The 20468-nt window shown below is 39.8% G+C and overlaps 1 protein-coding gene across 7 annotated transcripts in view; it reads left to right on the top strand.

The window, feature by feature from the left end:
• wdpcp (WD repeat containing planar cell polarity effector) overlaps window positions 1–20468 on the top strand; it is a 291775-nt gene that overhangs the window by 252438 nt on the left and 18869 nt on the right. For all 7 annotated transcript variants that reach the window (XM_069931706.1, XM_069931705.1, XM_069931702.1 and 4 more), the window contains one exon: window positions 12427–12592. In XM_069931706.1, coding sequence (XP_069787807.1) covers window positions 12427–12592 — 166 coding nt within the window. The remainder of the gene's footprint in view (window positions 1–12426; window positions 12593–20468) is intronic.

Raw genomic sequence — 20468 nt, 5'->3', positions numbered from 1 at the left:
ATAATATAAAAGGAATAAAAATAAAAGACAGGGAGTATAAAATCAGTCTATTTGCGGATGATGTGATAGTGTACTTAACAGAACCAGAACTATCAATAAAAGAACTATATAAGAAATTGAAGGAATATGGAGAAGTGTCGGGATACAAGATAAACGTAAATAAAAGTGAAGCAATGCCTATGAATAACGCGGATTTCTCAAAATTTAAGGAGGAATCCCCATTCAGATGGCAAATGCAGGCAATAAGATACCTAGGTGTGCAAATAAACAAAAATCTAGGCCAATTATATAAACTCAATTACAATCCACTAATGAAAAAATTACAGGACGATTTAGAGCATTGGAAAGAGCTACCACTAACACTGATAGGAAGGATAAACTGTATTAAAATGAACATTTTTCCAAGGATACTATACTTATTTCAGGCATTGCCAATACAACTGACAGAAAAATTCTTCAAAGAGTTAAAGAAAATAATAAGGAGATTTTTATGAAGAGGGGGGAAACCGAGGATAGCACTAGATAAATTAACAGAATGGTATAAACAAGGAGGCCTACAATTGCCAAACTTCAAAAATTATTATAGAGCCGCACAATTAAGGTACCTATCAGATTTTTATCAAACAAGGGAAAAACCAGACTGGACGAGACTAGAATTAGATAAAATAGGGGAAAAGATACCTGAACACATATTATATAAATGGGACGAAAAATTGGTACAACATAGAACTTCTCCAGTATTACACCATCTCCTCAATATATGGAAGAAGATTCATGTAGAAAGAAATAAAATAAATTATCAAATACCAAAACTAATATTGACGCAAAATAAGCTACTCCCTTTTACAATAGACAACCTTTCCTTTAGAAAATGGGAAAAAAAAGGGATTAAAAGAATAGAAAATTGTTTTTCAGGAAGTAGATTCTTATCCTTTGAACAAATGAGAGATAAGTACAATATAACTGGAGATACAGCGCTGGCATATTACCAACTGAGATCCTACTTGAAAGATAAATTAGGAAGCAATTTGAGTTTACCAGAGGGAAGTAACCTTGAATATGTGATTACAGATACAATGTTAATCAAAAGATTTATAACAAATATGTATATCAAACTGCAAGAAAAGGAGAATGAGGAAACAAATGGTAAAACTAAACAAAAATGGGAACAAGATTTAAATATAAAGATAAAAAAGGAAACATGGAAGAAATTATGTTCTGGAACGATGAGAAATACAATAAATACGAGGCTGCGTATGATACAATATAATTGGTTACACAGACTATACATTACACCGCAAAAGTTAAATAAATGGGACCCAACAGTATCTGATAGATGTTTTCGATGTAAAAAAGAAAGGGGAACAATAATTCATGCAATCTGGACATGTGAGAGAGTAGAAAAATTTTGGGATGATCTCAATCAAATATTAAATAAAATAACAGAAAACAATATACCAAAGAATCCAGAGATCTTTCTCCTAAGTAACATAAAAAATAAAGAATTTGGAATTGACTTGGAAGATGCACAAAAAAGATTTGTCAAGATAGCCCTAGCCGTAGCAAAAAAATGTATTATGTCAACCTGGAAATTGGAAGATAATTTGAAAATACAACAATGGTATATAGAAATTAATAAATGTATTCCATTAGAAAAAATAACATATAGTTTAAGAAATAATATTGAAATATTCGAACAAGTATGGGAGCCTTACATTAAATACAATAGCGAAAACCTACCGGGAACAAACATTACCTAAGTTTATGGAAGGAGAAGAAAAGAAAAGAATGGACTCAGTAGAATTTCTGGTGTATTTTTGATGAATGACAACATTGTCTGACTGAATTAATGCAACCTAGATTGTATACCTAAAATGGATGAGAGGGGGGGGGGGTGGGGGGGTGGCTTGGGAGGAGGGAGGGGGGAGGGAGAAAAAGGCACTGTAAATGTGTGGAAAAGAAAAAGTGTATATCATGACTATTGGGATTTATGGTGTGAAAAATAAAAATTTTTAAAAAAAAACAAAAAAAAAAAAAACAAGCTATGCTGGACAAGACCAACCACATGGAGAATTTTAGCAGACGCAATAATGTTAGAATTATTAGTTTGAAGGAAAGAAGTGAAGGGAAAGACCTGGTGAGCTTCTTTGAAACTTGGATCCCATGAGTGTTGGGAGAAAATAAATTCATTGGAAAACTACAAATAGAAAGTGCTCATCAGACCCTTGGATCCAGAAGATCTGGTGAGCAGTGACCATGGCCGGTCCTGGTAAGACTTTTGAGTTACCAGGAATAGGAAGTGGTTTTTGGAGCAGCATTTGATTACTCCAAGCAACACAAAGGCCTACTTGAGATGGACGCAGAAACGTGTTATTCTTTCAAGACTTTAGCCCAACTTTGATTAAACAATGGAAGGAATTCAATGATGTAAAAACCAATTGCGATCAAAGAACATAAAATACTCAGTGATATATACTGAGACTCTGACGATAAAAGCAACAGATGGTAATCGATGTTTTATCAAGACTAAAGAAGAAGTGTAAGAATTTTTTTAAGAAGATTATGAATAGATTAAAAATATTAAACAAGAAGATTAAGAAGAATGTTTACAATGGGACAAAGTAAAAAGTGTATTTTAAACCATCTTGTATTTGTTGTTAAATGTTATGGAGATTTTCACTGAGAGCTTAAAAAAGACCAAGAACTTGTTTAAAAAATAGTAGCAAAAGGAGATTCCAGTCTAAGGGGAATAATGGCACTGGGAGTAGAGTAGTTTTGCAAGATGGCGCTAAAGTGAGGGGAAGATTTCTTGGAAGATTCTGCGGTCTTTTTTCATGGGCTTTCAGGATGTTTTGTTTACTGATGTCAGAGCAGGGCCCCTATGTATATTCTTTAAAGGGGACGGACCACTGTATTATTTGAATAATCAAAAAGGTTTTATTGCCAAACAATATTTGTTGAAAAATTGGAATGGATAGAATGTTAAATTTATTAGTCTGAATGTTGACAAGCTAAATGAGCCGGTTGAAAAAGAAAAGGATCTTGGCACACTTTAAAAAACTAAAAACGGATGTAGTTTTCCTGTGGGAAATACACTTTACTAAATTGGAACATGCTAAGTTAAAAAGAGGATGGGTGGGGCAAGTAATATTGTCTGCTTTCGGTTCAAAGGTGAGAGGAGTAGCATTTTTAATTAATAAAAATGTGCCAGTTGTAGTAGAAAATAGATGATTGACCAAGCTGGAAGGTTTGTAATGGTACATTGTAAAATTTATGCAGAATCCTTGATGTTCATGAATATTTTTCTGCCAAATTATGACAGTGCAGCCTTTATGAAGGATATCTTTTTAAAAGCAGCAGAAGATAGAAAAAAAATATTCATCGGGGAGGGGGGTATTTTGATTTCTGTTTAAATCTGATATTGGATAAGGACTGCAAAAGCGACACTATCATTTATGAAAGATTTAAATCTGATTGATATCTGGAGGCAGCTCAAGCCCACAGAGAGAGACTATTCATTCTACTCAAGGGTCCATGACACACATACAAGGATTAATTTATTCTTAATGTCTGCGCAGTTAAAAAGTAATGGTAAAAATGGGATACTTGGCAAGGCTACTCACCTTAACTATTGCAATAGTATAAAAACAAGAAAATGTGTACAGGTGGCATCTTAATGCCACATTGTTGAAAAGGACAAATTTCTGTGAGTTATTAGGAGATAGATAGAATTATTTTATGAGACAAATCTCTCCTCTGTTGATAACAGCTTTTTGATATGGGATATGCTTAAAGTTTATCTGAGAGGGCAAATTATTTCCTATATAAAAAATCTTATAAGACAACATGTTTTGGAGAAAAAGATAACAGAACTGGAGAAAATATCAAAGGATGGGTTTACAAGCAAAGTATAGACTCTTAGAGAATAAAAAATAGAGCAAATGTATAAAACTGAAAAAAATATTTTAAAAACTAAGCAAAAATATTATGAATGAGGAGATCGAGCACGTAAGGTCTTGTCCTGGCAAGTGAATTCAGAGGAGTCGTCAAGGATGATAAATGCAATTAAATCAGAAGCCATACAACCCAAAAGAGATTAATGAAATTTTTAGACATTACTATACAAAACTATATCTTTGGCTTGGCTTCACGGACGAAGATTTATGGAGGGGGTAAATGTCCACAAAACTATATAAATCAGAATTATTAGGAGATGATAACGAGATGTACGAGCTCCTAGCGAGTGTTGAGCTTCCAAAATTAGAGGTGAGAGAACAGAGAGAGTTAGACCCTCTTTCAAAAGAGAGGAAATTGAGAAGACTCTGAACACTCTCCAAACTAATAAGTCTCTGGAGGAGGGTGGGTTCCCACCTGAGTACTATCTTCTTTCTTTGGCTTGGCTTCGCGGACGAAGATTTATGGAGGGGGTAAAAAGTCCACGTCAGCTGCAGGCTCGTTTGTGGCTGACAAGTCCGATGCGGGACAGGCAGACACGGTTGCAGCGGTTGCAGGGGAAAATTGGTTGGTTGGGGTTGGGTGTTGGGTTTTTCCTCCTTTGTCTTTTGTCAGTGAGGTGGGCTCTGCGGTCTTCTTCAAAGGAGGTTGCTGCCTGCCAAACTGTGAGGCGCCAAGATGCACGGTTTGAGGCGTTATCAGCCCACTGGCGGTGGTCAATGTGGCAGGCACCAAGAGATTTCTTTAGGCAGTCCTTGTACCTTTTCTTTGGTGCACCTCTGTCACGGTGGCCAGTGGAGAGCTCGCCATATAACATGATCTTGGGAAGGCGATGGTCCTCCATTCTGGAGACGTGACCCATCCAGCGCAGCTGGATCTTCAGCAGCGTGGACTCAATGCTGTCGACCTCTGCCATCTCGAGTACTTCGACGTTAGGATGAAAGCGCTCCAATGGATGTTGAGGATGGAGCGGAGACAACACTGGTGGAAGCGTTCTAGGAGCCGTAGGTGGTGCCGGTAGAGGACCCATGATTCGGAGCCGAACAGGAGTGTGGGTATTACAACGGCTCTGTATACCCTTATCTTTGTGAGGTTTTTCAGTTGGTTGTTTTTCCAGACTCTTTTGTGTAGTCTTCCAAAGGCGCTATTTGCCTTGGCGAGTCTGTTGTCTATCTCATTGTCGATCCTTGCATCTGATGAAATGATGCAGCCGAGATAGGTAAACTGGTTGACCGTTTTGAGTTTTGTGTGCCCGATGCAGATGTGGGGGGGCTGGTAGTCATGGTGGGGAGCTGGCTGATGGAGGACCTCAGTTTTCTTCAGGCTGACTTCCAGGCCAAACATTTTGGCAGTTTCCGCAAAGCAGGACGTCAAGCGCTGAAGAGCTGGCTCTGAATGGGCAACTAAAGCGGCATCATCTGCAAAGAGTAGTTCACGGACAAGTTTCTCTTGTGTCTTGGTGTGAGCTTGCAGGCGCCTCAGATTGAAGAGACTGCCATCCGTGCGGTACCGGATGTAAACAGCGTCTTCATTGTTGGGGTCTTTCATGGCTTGGTTCAGCATCATGCTGAAGAAGATTGAAAAGAGGGTTGGTGCGAGAACACAGCCTTGCTTCACGCCATTGTTAATGGAGAAGGGTTCAGAGAGCTCATTGCTGTATCTGACCCGACCTTGTTGGTTTTCGTGCAGTTGGATAATCATGTTGAGGAACTTTGGGGGACATCCGATGCGCTCTAGTATTTGCCAAAGCCCTTTCCTGCTCACGGTGTCGAAGGCTTTGGTGAGGTCAACAAAGGTGATGTAGAGTCCTTTGTTTTGTTCTCTGCACTTTTCTTGGAGCTGTCTGAGGGCAAAGACCATGTCAGTGGTTCCTCTGTTTGCGCGAAAGCCGCACTGTGATTCTGGGAGAATATTCTCGGCGACACTAGGTATTATTCTATTTAGTAGAATCCTAGCGAAGATTTTGCCTGCAATGGAGAGCAACGTGATTCCCCTGTAGTTTGAGCAGTCTGATTTCTCGCCTTTGTTTTTGTACAGGGTGATGATGGTGGCATCACGAAGATCCTGAGGCAGTTTACCTTGGTCCCAACAAAGCCTGAAAAACTCATGCAGTTTGGCATGCAGAGTTTTGCCGCCAGCCTTCCAGACTTCTGGGGGGATTCCATCCATACCTGCTGCTTTGCCACTTTTCAGTTGTTCGATTGCCTTATATGTCTCATCCAGGGTGGGAACCTCATCCAGCTCTAGCCTTAGGGGCTGTTGAGGGAGCTGGAGCAGGGCGGAATCTTGGACTGAGCGGTTGGCACTGAAAAGAGATTGGAAGTGTTCTGACCATCGGTTGAGGATGGAGATCTTGTCGCTGAGGAGGACTTTGCCGTCTGAGCTGCGCAGCGGGCTTTGGACTTGGGGTGAGGGGCCGTACACAGCCTTTAGAGCCTCGTAGAAACCCCTGAAGTCGCCAATGTCCGCGCTGAGCTGTGTTCGTTTGGCGAGGCTAGTCCACCACTCATTTTGGATCTCCCGGAGTTTGCGCTGAAGATGGCTGCATGCGCGACGGAAGGCTTGTTTCTTCTCTGGACAGGACGGCTTTGTAAGGTGAGCCTGGTGGCCAGCTCGCTTCTTTGCCAGCAGCTCCTGGATTTCCTGGCTGTTTTCGTCAAACCAGTCCTTGTTTTTCCTGGAGGAGAAGCCCAGTACCTCTTCAGTGGATTGCAGTATGGTAGTACTATAGTACCTGAGTACTATAGACATAACATAACATATAACATAACAATTACAGCACGGAAACAGGCCATTAGGCCCTTCTAGTCCGCACCGAACCAAACACCCCTTTCTAGTCCCACCTCCCTGCACAATGCCCATAACCCTCCATCTTCTTCTCATCCATATACCTGTCCAACCTTTTCTTAAATAATACAATTGACTCCGCCGCCACTATTTCTCCCGGAAGATGATTCCACACAGCTACCACTCTCTGAGTAAAGAAGTTCCCCCTCATGTTACCTCTAAACCTCTGCCCCTTAATTCTTAACTCATGTCCTCTTGTTTTAATCTTTCCTCCTCTTAACGGAAATAGTCTATCCACATCATTTTAAGGATTTGTTGATACCTCTTATAATGGAAGTGCTAGACTGGGCAGTGGAGACTAAGGCTCTCCAGACTCTTTTTCAACAGCTACTATTACTGTGTTGCCAAAAGAAAACAGGAACCCATTAAAGACCTCATGATATAGACCTATCTTACTTTTGAATGCTGATTATAAGATACTAGTGAAAGTGTTAGCTAATAGACTGGAACAATATTTATCTAAATTGATACATACAGATCAAGTAGGATTTGTTAAAGGAAGACGTTCCTCAAATAGTCTGGGTAGGCTAATCAATATAATACATATAGCTAAATCAAAATTGAAATCCAGTATAACAGTCTCCCTTGATGAAGAAAGGGCATTCGACTGCTTAGAATGGCCTTTCTTAATTAATACATTGGAAAAATTTTGAATAGGTATAATATTTATAAACTGGATAAAACTCTTTATCATAACCCAGAAGCCAAAATTATAAGTATTAGTCAAATGTCAGTGGCTTTCCCTGAGTAGATCAAGTATATAGGGCTGTCCCCTGTCCCCAGCACTTTTCATTCTTGCGATTGAACCACTGGCAGCAATTATAAGGAGAAATTCAGATATTAAATGCTTCAAAGTTGGACAAGAAGAACATAAAATCAGCCTATTTGTTGATGATGTGCTAAATCTGATCCAGCTGAGCCTTTGGAGAAATTGCAAACAACAGTAGAAACATAAGAATTTCAGGTTATAAAATTAATATAGATAAAAGTGAGATAATACCATTGATGAATTTTGATTATGAAAGATATCAAAAAGGAAGTCAATTTAAATGGAAAGTAGTTGGAATTAAATACTTAAGAATCATGATTGATAATAACCTACAAAATTTGTACAAATTAAATTCTACTCCCCTGTTGGGGAAGATAGAGAAGGATTTGCAGAAAAGGAAAGATTTGCTGATTACTTTGATTGGAAGGGTTAACTGTGAAAATGATGCCAAGATTACAAAATCTTTTTCAATCTCTGCCTATTTCTTTGCTGAAGAATTTCTTTAAATTATTAAATAATTGTATTAGGCAATTCATACGGAATAATAAGGTGTCAGAATTTTGCTGGAAAAATTAATGTGGAACTATAAACTCGGGAGGACTTAGGCTATTGGATTTTAGAAAGTATTATTTGTCAGCACAAGCCAGATTTCTTTAATCTTTCTTTGAGGAAGGCAGCCCCCCCCACCACTCCCCTTGGATTTGAATGGGACTCTACTCAATGAAAAATGGGGCAGTGAAGAATTTTATCTATATAAGTCAATGACAAAAAATACATGATTAGAGTATGGCAAGAAATCAATGAGTGTATTGGGAAAAAAGCAGGGATATCATTTAGAGCACCACTATGTAAGAATGTGTTCCTGCCTATGAATCTAGGTAACAGAATATTATACTCCTGGTATGATAAAGGAATAAGATACTTTGAAGACTGCAATGCAGAGGGGATTCTTATGTCTTTTAATCAATTAGAACAGAAATATGGAGTAGCTAATGGAACTTTCTTCTGTTTTCTCCAGCTAAGATCATTCTTGAGAGAAAGATAAGGACCAATGTTGGACCCACCTGAAATTAGTGAAATGGAGCAAATGATCTGGCTGGGAAATACACCAACGTTTATAACAAAAATGTACTATGCTCTCCAGAGTGAAAGTGTAAAACCAGGCTCACAGAGGTCAAGCGAGAATTGGGAGTCGGACTTAGGTGTTGTAATATCAGAAACATGTTGGTCTGACTGGTGTATGGATAGTATGACATCAATTATAAATGCAAGATATGGATTGGTTCAGTATAACTTCCTACACCAATTATATATTTCTCCACAGAAGCTACCTAGGTCAAAATCTGACACATTAACAACTGCCTCCTGAAGAGTGTTTTCTGATCTGTTGGACAGGTGTTTGGGGATTTTTCTTCATTATGATGTGAATTCTTCTGTCATCAACAGTGGAGGTCTTTGCAATTACTGACCTCACTAGTACACTCTTTCTTCTTAATTATTTTCCAAACAGTTGACTTTGGTAATTCTAAGGTTTGGGCAATGTATCTTACTGTTTTATCCTTTTCTATGGCAGTATCTCAAGGTAGTCTACAGTCACTGGTAGTCATTTGGTACCTTATCAAGCAGTCACTTATGTGTCTCAACTGCTATGTTAAATACAGTAGTAACAGCCATTAAACTACATGGAGACAAGGTAAAATGTGTTACTAATTAGCCTGTAGTCATTTAACATCAGGAAAATATCACCATTGATGAATAAATTGTTAACAATTAAATCACTATTGAGGACATGACTCTATGGTTCCGGAATTTGTTTTGAACATCTAATTTGGTTTAATTACCTCTTACAGCATATGTCAGTACTTTAAACAAGATGGGTGTGAGGAGGTTAAATTATCCTTGGATCAGTTGCATTAAACCTGCATAAGGTGGCATCTGAAATTCTACTTCATTCACTTCAAATGAATCTAATTTCAGAAGATTTGTACAATATATTGCCATTATATTGTTTGTTTATTGCTTCCAGTCTGAAGACATATTTCTAGGCTCTCAGACTTTCCCTCTTCTCAGTTTATCATGTATTCTCTTCTCTTAAGTACCATTAATGTTCATTGAGTCAGCATTGATTTAATTTAAAATCATTTAATTTGGACTAGTATTCTTCAGGAAATAATTCAATTCAATTTATACAATACTTAATCATTTATCATGTTTTGAATCTTGTATAATTTAATTTTAAATATGCCTGTGTTCCTTTAGCCAAATAAACTGCTCTATTCTGCATTTGCTTTTTTGGAACCAGAGCAAAATACTTTATTCAACATTAATTGTTCTTTTTTAATTAATGAGTATCCTGATCTCTCCTTTCAAATGGGTATCTGTTATGTGAAACATCAAAAAAATTGGATAGAAAGTATCAGTCAAGCAGTTAATAAGTTGAATCCCACTGTTAATTTTCTTCCCAAGGGATAGTTTGTTGGATGGAGGTTTTTTTATAATGATGATAGCAAGGATGGCATAGTGTGTCTCCTGTGGTCCACTTTGGAGTATAATTAACTTTTGCTTCTTTCTAGAGCAGTGACCCCATTTATAATTTTCCCTTAAATTAACTTCTATTTTAATTTTAATTGAGACATACAGCATGGTGACCTGCCATTCTGGCCCATGAGCCTGTTCTGCCTTAAATACCCCAATTCACCTACAATCCCCCCATATGTTTTGAAAGGTGGGATGAGGACATGCAGACATGGGGAGACTTACAAACTAATTACAGTTAGCACCAGATTCAAACCCAGGTCACTGGTGCTGTAATAGCACTGCACTAACCATGCTGCCCTCGAACAGAAGCAGTTGATTAAAAATGAAAATAAAATTTAAATTAGTTTTCTCCAATTTGACAAATAACTTTGCCTTGTCAAATTCCTTTCTCCTTTTTCTGTTAGGGTGATTGAGTACCAACAGTACAGTATGCCATAAATGCACTGAACAGGGATTTGATTGTCAACAAAGATCAAAGTGAAGTAAGCTTTAGATTGCTTTATTAAAAATGTATGCTTCCAGCAAGTAACCTGAATTGACTTCTTGAACTGCTTTTGGGTTTCAGCATAAAGTAATGGTTTCCAAATGTGATGAACCATTGCTATTGATAAAAATATTTAGAAAGGCATTCTTATGTAAATATTTCAGAAATGTTTAAACAGTCAGGTTCTCTGGTCTGCGCCAGTTCTAACCCAGCTATTGGGCACCAATGTAAGATGCCTGCCTGTGGGGGAAACCAGCTTGGTCTTGAAGTGCACTCTGAGATGGAGAGGTGACCTTTGAAGTTTATAAAGTTGATGGGCATGGAAAGGGTAGATAGCCTTTTCCCCTGTGTTGGAGAGTCTAAAACTGGAGAGCATTGCTTAAACCGAGAGGGGAAAAAAATTGAATGAGAACTGAAGGGCAATTTTAGTGCCATAGAAAATCTTGCTTTCTGGAATGAGGTACCAGATGTGTGCTAAAGGCTGGTACCATTACTGTTTAAGTAGCATTTCCACAGGCACTTGGATAGGAAAGAAATAGGAGGAAATTAGCCTAATGCAGGCACATAAGATTCTGTTAGGTGTCACAGTCAACAAGGATGAGTTGGATCAAAGAGCCAGTTTTGTGCAGATTGACTATGATTCTGACTCCATTCTGACACATTTGTTTTGCAGGGTGTTTTCTAAGTGCCTGGCAAAGCTGCTTGAGAGAGTCATTATTACAAAAATACTGTAGTTCATATGGGGGGAAAAAAATCAGTTCTGCAGTGCCTTTCATTGGCTCAATGGCTCAATTTATCCCCACTCTACAATGAATAAAATACCCACATCAATTTGTAATGTGTTTTAGATGCTGAAATTGAAAGGTTAGATGAAAGGTTTCCAGCATTTTATGTTGTTCAATTTCAGCCTCCAACATATTTTGTATTTCTTCAGTTGTATATTTTCTTACATTGGAAGCTAGTTAAGAATGAAACTTAATTATAAGGTTTACAATCCTGTAATTTATTCTTGTTTTGCTTAATGAGATAAGAAATAACTATGTTGGGGAATTAAATAATTTTTCAACTATAATGGAATTTTGCAGTTGGGTATAAATTCAAGGCACACCGAATCTCTCCATGTTCAACCATCGTTGAGTGATGTAGCTAACTCAGGTGCCCATGTTTTCTAACCCCTGGGTTGGAGGTTACCTATTATAAACTGAGATTTGTTTTTTCAATGAATCCTTAGAATTTGCTGAAAACCCCTAACATTGGACATGGCTCAATTAAAGATTTTTTTAAATTCTTTTCCCTTGCCACTAATTTTATATTCTCCTTTTGTTCCTGGAATTATTTACAGAGTTTGATTACATGGATATCTGTTACCAACCTGGACCTGATAAAAAATAACTTTTCTTCAAGTGACGATAGTAGATATCGAGTGTCAGCTACTTATTCAGACACACTGACATCATCCAGGAACCTTGACTGTAAGCAAAAAGGCAACAAATGTCACTAGAGGGCAACCAGGGGTAGGAGCCTTGTTGAATCCTCCTGCTTTTGCTAGCTCTGAGGTCAACTTTTTTTTGTTGGCTTTTCCACAACTTGATTGTGACCAGTTGCTTCACGTAGAACAAATTGAATCGGGAATTCTCTTGATTTTGGTTACTATGCAGTTTCTACAATTTCTGTTTCTCAGTTCTAATGAAAGGATTTATGTTTGGATTTTTAACTCTTTCTCTCTCCAGATATGTTGTCCAGCCAAATAGTGTTTTCAATGTTTCTATTTATGCTTTAAATTAAAATGTTAAATTAATTTTAATTTCATCTCAATTTCTCCTTTTATTGACAGTCACTCTGGAATGTGCACAGAGTAATCCTGTGAGAAGAGATGGTGCTGAATTTCCTTTGACATCAGTGGAAAATGAAAGACTGAAGAGTGGGAATCCTCCTCCTGACTCAACCAGTAACAGCCCCTCTTTACTCCAGCTGGCTGCAAAAAGAAATCCTTGCATGAGGTGAGAATTATAGGAATGATTTAAAGATAAATAATAAATGAAATTATAGCTTGGCCATCATGTGTGTATCTATTCTGACAGTTGTAGACTGCAAGGATTGGCGTCATATGATGATATATTGTAACCTGTACGAAGTGTACCTATAATGTTCAAATTGTTTGCAACGATTGAGGATTTGTATCACTTAAATGGAATGAAATGCATTTTTGTCATAGGTGATAGATATATAGTGTTTCCATCCTAGAAACAGATCATTTGGTCCAAAGCACTGTTTTTCAGATCCGATCAAACACATATCAAATTGGATCAGATGCTATTTATTGGAATGTAATAAAACAGAAATATCATGTTTACGTAAAATTGCCTTTAGTCTGGCATTAAACAGACAAAGATTTGCCATTCTCATTAGCATTGCCCCGTTCCCCTTACGGTCAGAGAAAGAGAAACAAAGGAGAATCCTCTCAGAGTTACTGAGCGTCCAATGATTCTCCTCCAGTGCTTTCACAGCTTCTGCAGCTGCACAAGACTCCAGTTCAGTTCCAACCATCGGCAACCTGAGTCAAGACCCACAATGAAGAAACCTTCAGCACCCAGGGCCTTTCGAGATGTCTTCTTACCCTCTTGAATCCTGGTTCCAAAACCTGGTTCTCATGAGCCAGTCTCCAGAAATCTGCTTGGTGTGATTCCTTTGACCTCAAGTTGCCAGCAACCTGTGGCCTAAATGGTTTCCTCACCTGCAAGTCGCCAACAGCTGACCACCAGTGTGTGTCCTTCAGCCGCAGAGCCCCTCACTGGTCCATCACCATGGTTATCTTTGGGATCATCTCCTATGCTTCTTCTTTTCAATAGGAGGGGTGTCCTTCCCATCACTGGTGCCCTACACCACTCTGCTGTTACCCTGGAGTTTGCAACTCCTGCTGCTGTTGTAAGCAGGTGCTGCCATCTTGGGCCCAGACCCACGATCGCATGATTTTAAATAAAACACCGATGACTTCTTTAAAGCCTGTAGAGAGCTTTCGGCAGTCAAATGGGGTGGTGGGACCCATTGGGCGAGCGCTGTGTCTCCACTCCCTGCTCTCCCCGGCACCAGTGGGAGCATTGCCATTACAGCAGCTCAAGAGGCTTGTTCCAAACAAGCTTCCTTTAATCTTTTCAATGTGCAGGCCTATTGAAAAAGGTAAAAAGTTGTACTATGAACCAGGTGGCCCCTTGAGCCTGTCCATCACTGAATAAAGACCAAGGTTAATCTAATATTGGCATCATCAATGCCTGTTCACCATAATGTTTTATTCCTCTACAGAGGAAAAGTCTGTCTCTTTGGTTTTTAATATATTCAGTGGTTAGCTCCCTTTGAGCATTCTATTAATTTACCCTCATTATCTGTTTTTCCCTGAAATCTTTTCCCCGTCTTCTAAGTAGTCCCTCAGTATGGCATGCCTTCCCTAAGTTTCAGAGGAGACTGAAAAGTTCAACAGAGGATCCATAAATTCTGCCAAAAGAGATGGAGATGATGCTTGGTGGACAAATGCATGGGTTGGTAGGAGTATCACGTACTCTTTCCACTTGAGCTCCATGGTAGAGATGCATGGTGCATAGACTTCTTCGAGCATCTGGAGAAGGAATACATCAAAGAGCACTACTCAGAGGCATTGGACCCATTTCAATTCACCTATAAATGAAACCATTCCACTGCTGATACTATAGCTTTGTCCCTCCACTCAGTCCTGATCCACCTGGAGAATGACACCTCATATGCCAGGCTGTTCTTCATCAATTTCAGTTTGGTGTGTAATACAATCAGTCCTCAGAGGCTGGTGGAGAAGCTGTCCTCAATGGGATTCAACATATCTCTGCAAATGGATTCTGGTGTTCCTTATGGAAAGACCTCAGTCTGCCCAGGTCAGCAGCAGAACAATGAACACTGTCATGCTGAGCACTGGAGCTCCTCTGGGCTATGTGCTCAACTCGCTTCTCTTCATACTACTGACTCATGAATGCAGCTCCAAAAGTCTTCAAGTTTGCAGATGATGATGGACTTCAGGAGGACCAGTAATGACCACCCTTCACTACACATTAATAACTCAGTAGTGGAGGAAGTAGAGGGCATCATGTTCTTCTAAGTCCACTTCACAAGTGACACACAACATCTCCTCACTTGTCAGGAAGGTGCAAAAGTGACTACACCTCCTGAGAAGACTGAGGCAGTCAAGGCCATCGGCCACCATTGTGTCATCTTTCTACAGGAGTTCTATTGAGAGTGTCATGGCCGGCTGCATCACTGTGTGGTACGGTTGCTGTAGACCATTGGATTGGAGGTCAATCCACAGGACCACAAGAGTAGCAGAGAGGATCACTGAGGTCTCCCTCCCCATCAACGTGATTTACTGAGATTGTTGTTTGAAGAGGGCGTGCAAAATCATGGATGACCCCTACTACCCTGCACACAGCATCTTTCAGCTGCCCTCATCAGAAAATAAATACAGGGGTATCAGATCCAGAACCCCAGGCTGAGAAACAGATTCTTCTCATGGGCAGTGAGACTGCTGAACGATTGAATATGCTACTTATACTAACCTTCCAAGACTCTATATTTATTAAACAATATTTATTTATTTTCATATATGTGTATGTGTACTGTTCATGTATCATTTGTATGTATGTGTGTTATATCTGGTCGTGCATTTGCAAATTTTTCACCGAGAACCAGAGAATACTGTTTTGTCAGGTTGTACTTGTACAATGAGATGATAATAAATTTGAACGTGAACGCTCTTAGGGCATTCTGTTTGTGGTGGTGTTATATTTGTCTTTGTAAAAATTGTTGAATCAATTCCTCTGCCTCCTGAAAATAATCTCTATGTTTGAGTTGTGTCCCTCTTTTTGGAGTTGAGTATGAGGATGATGTGGCCCATCCACATGTGTTAATTGAGCATGACCATAGGGAAGTTGGCCAGAGAAGGGTTCCAGACTTTGTTCACTTATTCTGCCAATGGATTTGGAGTTTTTTGTAGAGATAATGTTGATAGTACATCTCGAGCATGATGAGGTTCTTTTGTAGGTTGTCCTTGTTTACAAACCTCACAGAAGAATGGTCATCATTAACTTAGTAGTGAGGTTGAGATCTTGGCTATTGAAAACTCTTCTACAATCAGCTTGGGGAACCCACCCACCCAGGCCTATGCTTGGGGCATTAAAGGCAGTGGTGAATTTCATCATTGACGTCTGCCTTTTTTGAAGTGAGGAAAGTGATTTACATTCTCCAGGGTTTTGTTTAAGGATCTTGATTGTTGAAAGGTGATGTTGCATGACAGAATATTGGATGGGAGCCTTTGTCTTTGGCTATCTGGTGTAAAACCTCCCTTTTGTGAAGGACACAATGCTGATTTGGAGTTCAGCCTCCAAGAATGGACATAAGCAAATGTCATCTATATACTTCAAAGTCAATAATGGATGGTAAGATGTCCCAATTCTGGAATGGTGAAGGAAATGTTGAACAGTTTCCTGTTCATTGTATCAATTAACTCCATCCTAGAAGGAGGGATTTGAAGTTGTTGTGCAGCTTTGAAGCAATGAAAGTTGAGATGCAGAATCAGAACTTATTATCATGAACAAGTCAAGAAATTTGTTGTTTTGATGCAGCATTGCAGTTTAAATATTGTTAGAAATTTAATTTCAAAAATAACTCATAAATAATGTGAGAGAAAAGGAGAAAGTAAGGTAGGGTCTGTGACTCACAGTCCAATCAGAAGTGTGATGGGAGAGGGGAAGAAGCTGTCCTTGTGTCGCTGGGTGCTGTTCTGCAGCCTTCTGTACCTCTTTCCTGATATTAGCAGTGTGAAAAGGGCAAGGCCTGGGTGGGTGGGTTCCTTGAAGATAGAGGCTGCATTCTTAAGAGACCATCTCTTGTACATGTCCTCAACATAATGAAGACTAGTGCCCTTGATGTTACTGGCCAAGTTAGCAATTCTCTGGAGTTTTTTTTCCATCCTGTCCATTGGCACCTCCATACCTGACAGTGATGCAACCAGACAGAATGGTCTCCGGTAGAAATTTTTCAGATTCTTTAATAACATACAAAATCTTTTCAAACTCCTCATGAAGTATAGCTGCTGGTGAGGCCTCTTCATTACTGCATTAACATGGAGGCACCAGAACAGATCCTCAGAGATGTTGACACCCAGGAATTTGAAGTTCTTGACTCTCTGCTGACCCTTGATGAGGACTGGTTTGTGTTCTCTTAATTTCTTCCTGAAGTCCGCAATCAACTCCTTGGTTTTGTTAACGTTGAATGCAAGGTTGTTGTTCAAGTTCAAGTTTATTATTATCATCTAATAGTATAAGTACAACTAGACGAAACTGTGGTCCTCGGTGTAAAAATATGCAAACACATATATAAGTGTAGCACACATACAGTATTTATGTACAATTTATATGCAGCGGATATATAAAAATAAATAAATATTGTTAAATAAATTGTAGAGCCTTGGAGAGATTGTATATGCAGTTCATCAGTCATTTAACATCTCACTCCCCACGGGAAGAATATCAAGCTTCTCAGCCTGGTGGTTCTGACTCTGATACTTCTGTATCTCTTTCCTGATGGGAGTAGCTGGAAGATGCTGGGTGCAGGGTGGTAAGGGTTTTAAACGATTTTTTGAGCCCTCTTCAGTCAATTATCTTGATAGATCACGTGAATAGGGGTGGGGGGGAGACCTCAATGATCCTCTCTGACACTCTTATGGACCTGTGGGTTGACCTCCAATCCAAAGCTCTACTGTTATGAGCCCAGAGGACCCCAAAACCCAGCAGCAATAGATATTCACCAAGACAAATGGTTGTTTAAACAAAAGTTTCTTTTAATTATCTTTAAACATGAAAACAGAATCACACTTTATCACTATTGACTTAACTAACCTAACTTAACCCCCTTCTAATTCTAAGCGCACGTGTATGTAATGTGTGTGCAAGTTCAGAAAAGTTCTTCGATTCACAGTCCAGTCTCACTTCTCATTCCTCGAAGTTCACTGGTTGCAGGCAATTCTCATACTGTGCACAGAATTTAACATTTATAAAGTTCACTGGGCTTTGGTGCTTGAAAGGTAAATGGTTACCACTCAGGAAGGTTCTTGTCAGTTTTCAGAGAGAGATTTGTTGTACGCTGGATACCCAGCCACTTCAGTGTCTTGCCGAAGGAACTTTCCCCCTCAGGATTCTCCAGATGATAACCTCTTTCTTTCAGGTCACCACAGAGTTCCTTCTTGTTTCCCTTATTCCAAGTGAAACATTATTCAGTCAGTCCTCTTCTCTTACATGAACCCACAAGGGCTTTGAGCAGGCTGAACTAAGAACTCACAACCTATCTTCCAAATGGGTTTTTCCACAAGCTTGCCAGCTTGTCCTGTTCCAGTCCCAGCTGTTGTTGCTGACTATAACACTGTAGAAGTGATCTGTGTGTGTGTGTGTGTGTGTGTGTGTGTGTGTGTGTGTGTGTGTGTGTGTGTCTCTGAGAGAAAGTCTGTTTGACTCTCTCTGCTTGCAAAACCACATGACCCTCTTAGAACAACAAATTCCCCTCCAGACAGAATGCGGCTCCGACAAGCTGTTTCTTCTGTTGCCTTTTTGTAAAGTCTCTTGGGCACTCTCCAAAGCTTTTGCAAAGGCTTTGAGGCCCTGACATGTCTAGCATTAGCAGAGCTCCAGTAGTTTAAATAAGATCTGTTTTAAAGTATTTGTATGTAACCTATGCTACAAACCTTGCACCAATTTATCTCCCAAAAACATATCTATATTCTGTCACACTATAGCAACCATACCACCCTGTGATACAGCCAGCCAGGACGTTCTTGATAGAGCTCCAGTAGAAAATAGACAGGATGGTGACAGGCAGTCTTGCCTGCCTCAGTCTTCTCAAGAAATGCAGTCACTCTTATGCCTTCCTGACAATTGAGGAAACGTTGTGTGCCCAGGATAGTTCACTACTTAAGTGGATTCCAAGGAACCTGGTGCTCTCTACTTTCTAACAACCAATCTATTATTGTGCTATTGAGGGTGGTTGTCTCTAGTCCTTCTGAAATCTACAATCATCTCCCTTGTCTTGTCCACGTTGAGATTTGGGTTGTTAGTCTCACACCATAACGCGGGATTTTCCACCTCTTCTCTAGTGCAACTCATCGTTGTTGCTGCTGAGGCCAACTACTGTCATGTCATCTGCAAACTTGATGACTCTTTTGAAGCTAGACCTGGCATTGCAGTCCTGGATCAGTAGTGTGAACAAGAGCGAGCTGAGCACACATCCCTGAGGTGCTCCAGTACTCAGCGTGACTGTACTTGATGTTCTGCTACCGACCCTGACAGACTGTGGTCTTTCTGTTGGGAAGAAAGTAGTGACAACACTCAATTAGCTGATCTATCTCCCTCCTCTATGGTTCCTCATTACCAACTGTGATTCTGCAGACGACCATGATGTCATTAGCAAATTTATAGATGGTTTTGATTGTGCCTACCCACACAGTTATGGGTGTAGAACGTGTGGAGCAGTGGGTTGAGCATATATCTTTGTGGTGTTCCTGTGTTGATCATCAATGAGGAGGAGATGATGTTTCCAATTCATACTAACAACGGACTTCCAATGAGGTCAAGAATGCATATGCAGTGGTGGGGTGCAGATGCTTGTTGACCAGCACTGAGGGAATGATGGTGTTGAACTGTTGTCAATGAAGAGTACCAAATGCATATGTTGCTGTTTTCTAAGTGATCCGAAGCAGAATGGAGAACCAGTAATATTACAACTGATAACGAGCTATTGCGATGGTTGGTGAATTCTATTGGGTCCAGATCTTTACTTAGGTACGTGTTAATTCTGGCCATGACCAACCTCTCAAAGCATTTTATCACAGTAAGATGTAGATAGACATTGAGGCAGCTCACTCTGCTTTTCTTGGGCACCGGGATAATTGATGCCCTTTTGAAGCAGGTGGGAACCTTTAACTTCAGCAATGAGAGATTGAAAATGTCCATGAACACTCTGGCTAGTTGGTTGGCACAGATTTTCAGAATCCTGCCAGGTACGCCATCGGAGCCTGATGCCTTGCGAGGATTCATCCTCTTGATGTTCTGAAGTTGACCTCAGAGACAGGTATCACAAGGTCATCAGCCTCTGTAAGAATTCTCATAAGCACCATTGAATTCTCCTCAAAACGAGCACAAAAGGTGTTCAGCTCCAGATGGTGAAGCATTACAGCCATTTCTGGAGTTCAGCCTCACTGAAGGTCAGCGTCGTTGTGGGAGGGAGGAGGCTGCATTCATGGCCCTTGCCCCCCAAAATGAGTTATTGTGCCACCCTCACATGAACATGAACATGAACAGCACATGAAAGTGCCATATGATTGGCAGTTTGTGCCCCCCTGCAGTTACCCTAATGCTCCTCTGATTAGATTTGTTCTGAAGCTGACTCTGCTCTGTAAGATGTAATGGCCTGAAATCCCTGCCATAGCTAGCAAATATTTGACTCTATCTCTCAGATTGGTGCAATATCATGGGCCTAGTTTGAACCCAATTTTCACAGTCAGTAAGTCAGTGGTAGATCTATTAGGATTACAGTTTGCATGTCATCATATCAGAAACATGGAATTCTGATGACAGCTAAATTGGAAAAGGATTCTTGTAAGAGCTGAAGTTGTTGAAGATGTCGCTCATAATATTCTGGCGGGAACTCTTCCATTTCTGATGGTTGTATGTCATCAAATTTCTGTGAAGTCTTGACTAAGTAGAGTTTTCTTTGAAGCCCAATTGAGTCCTTTAACTGTCATAGCATTTTTGTTGCTATGTCTATCCAGATATTAGGTTGGTGAAGATGATAGTGCCAGCGACCTGGATT

The sequence above is a fragment of the Narcine bancroftii genome, chromosome 4, assembly GCF_036971445.1.
Source record: "Narcine bancroftii isolate sNarBan1 chromosome 4, sNarBan1.hap1, whole genome shotgun sequence".
Lineage (NCBI taxonomy): Eukaryota > Metazoa > Chordata > Chondrichthyes > Torpediniformes > Narcinidae > Narcine > Narcine bancroftii.
Note: the sequence above shows the minus strand (reverse complement) of the source record. Positions and strands in the feature narration are given on the sequence as shown.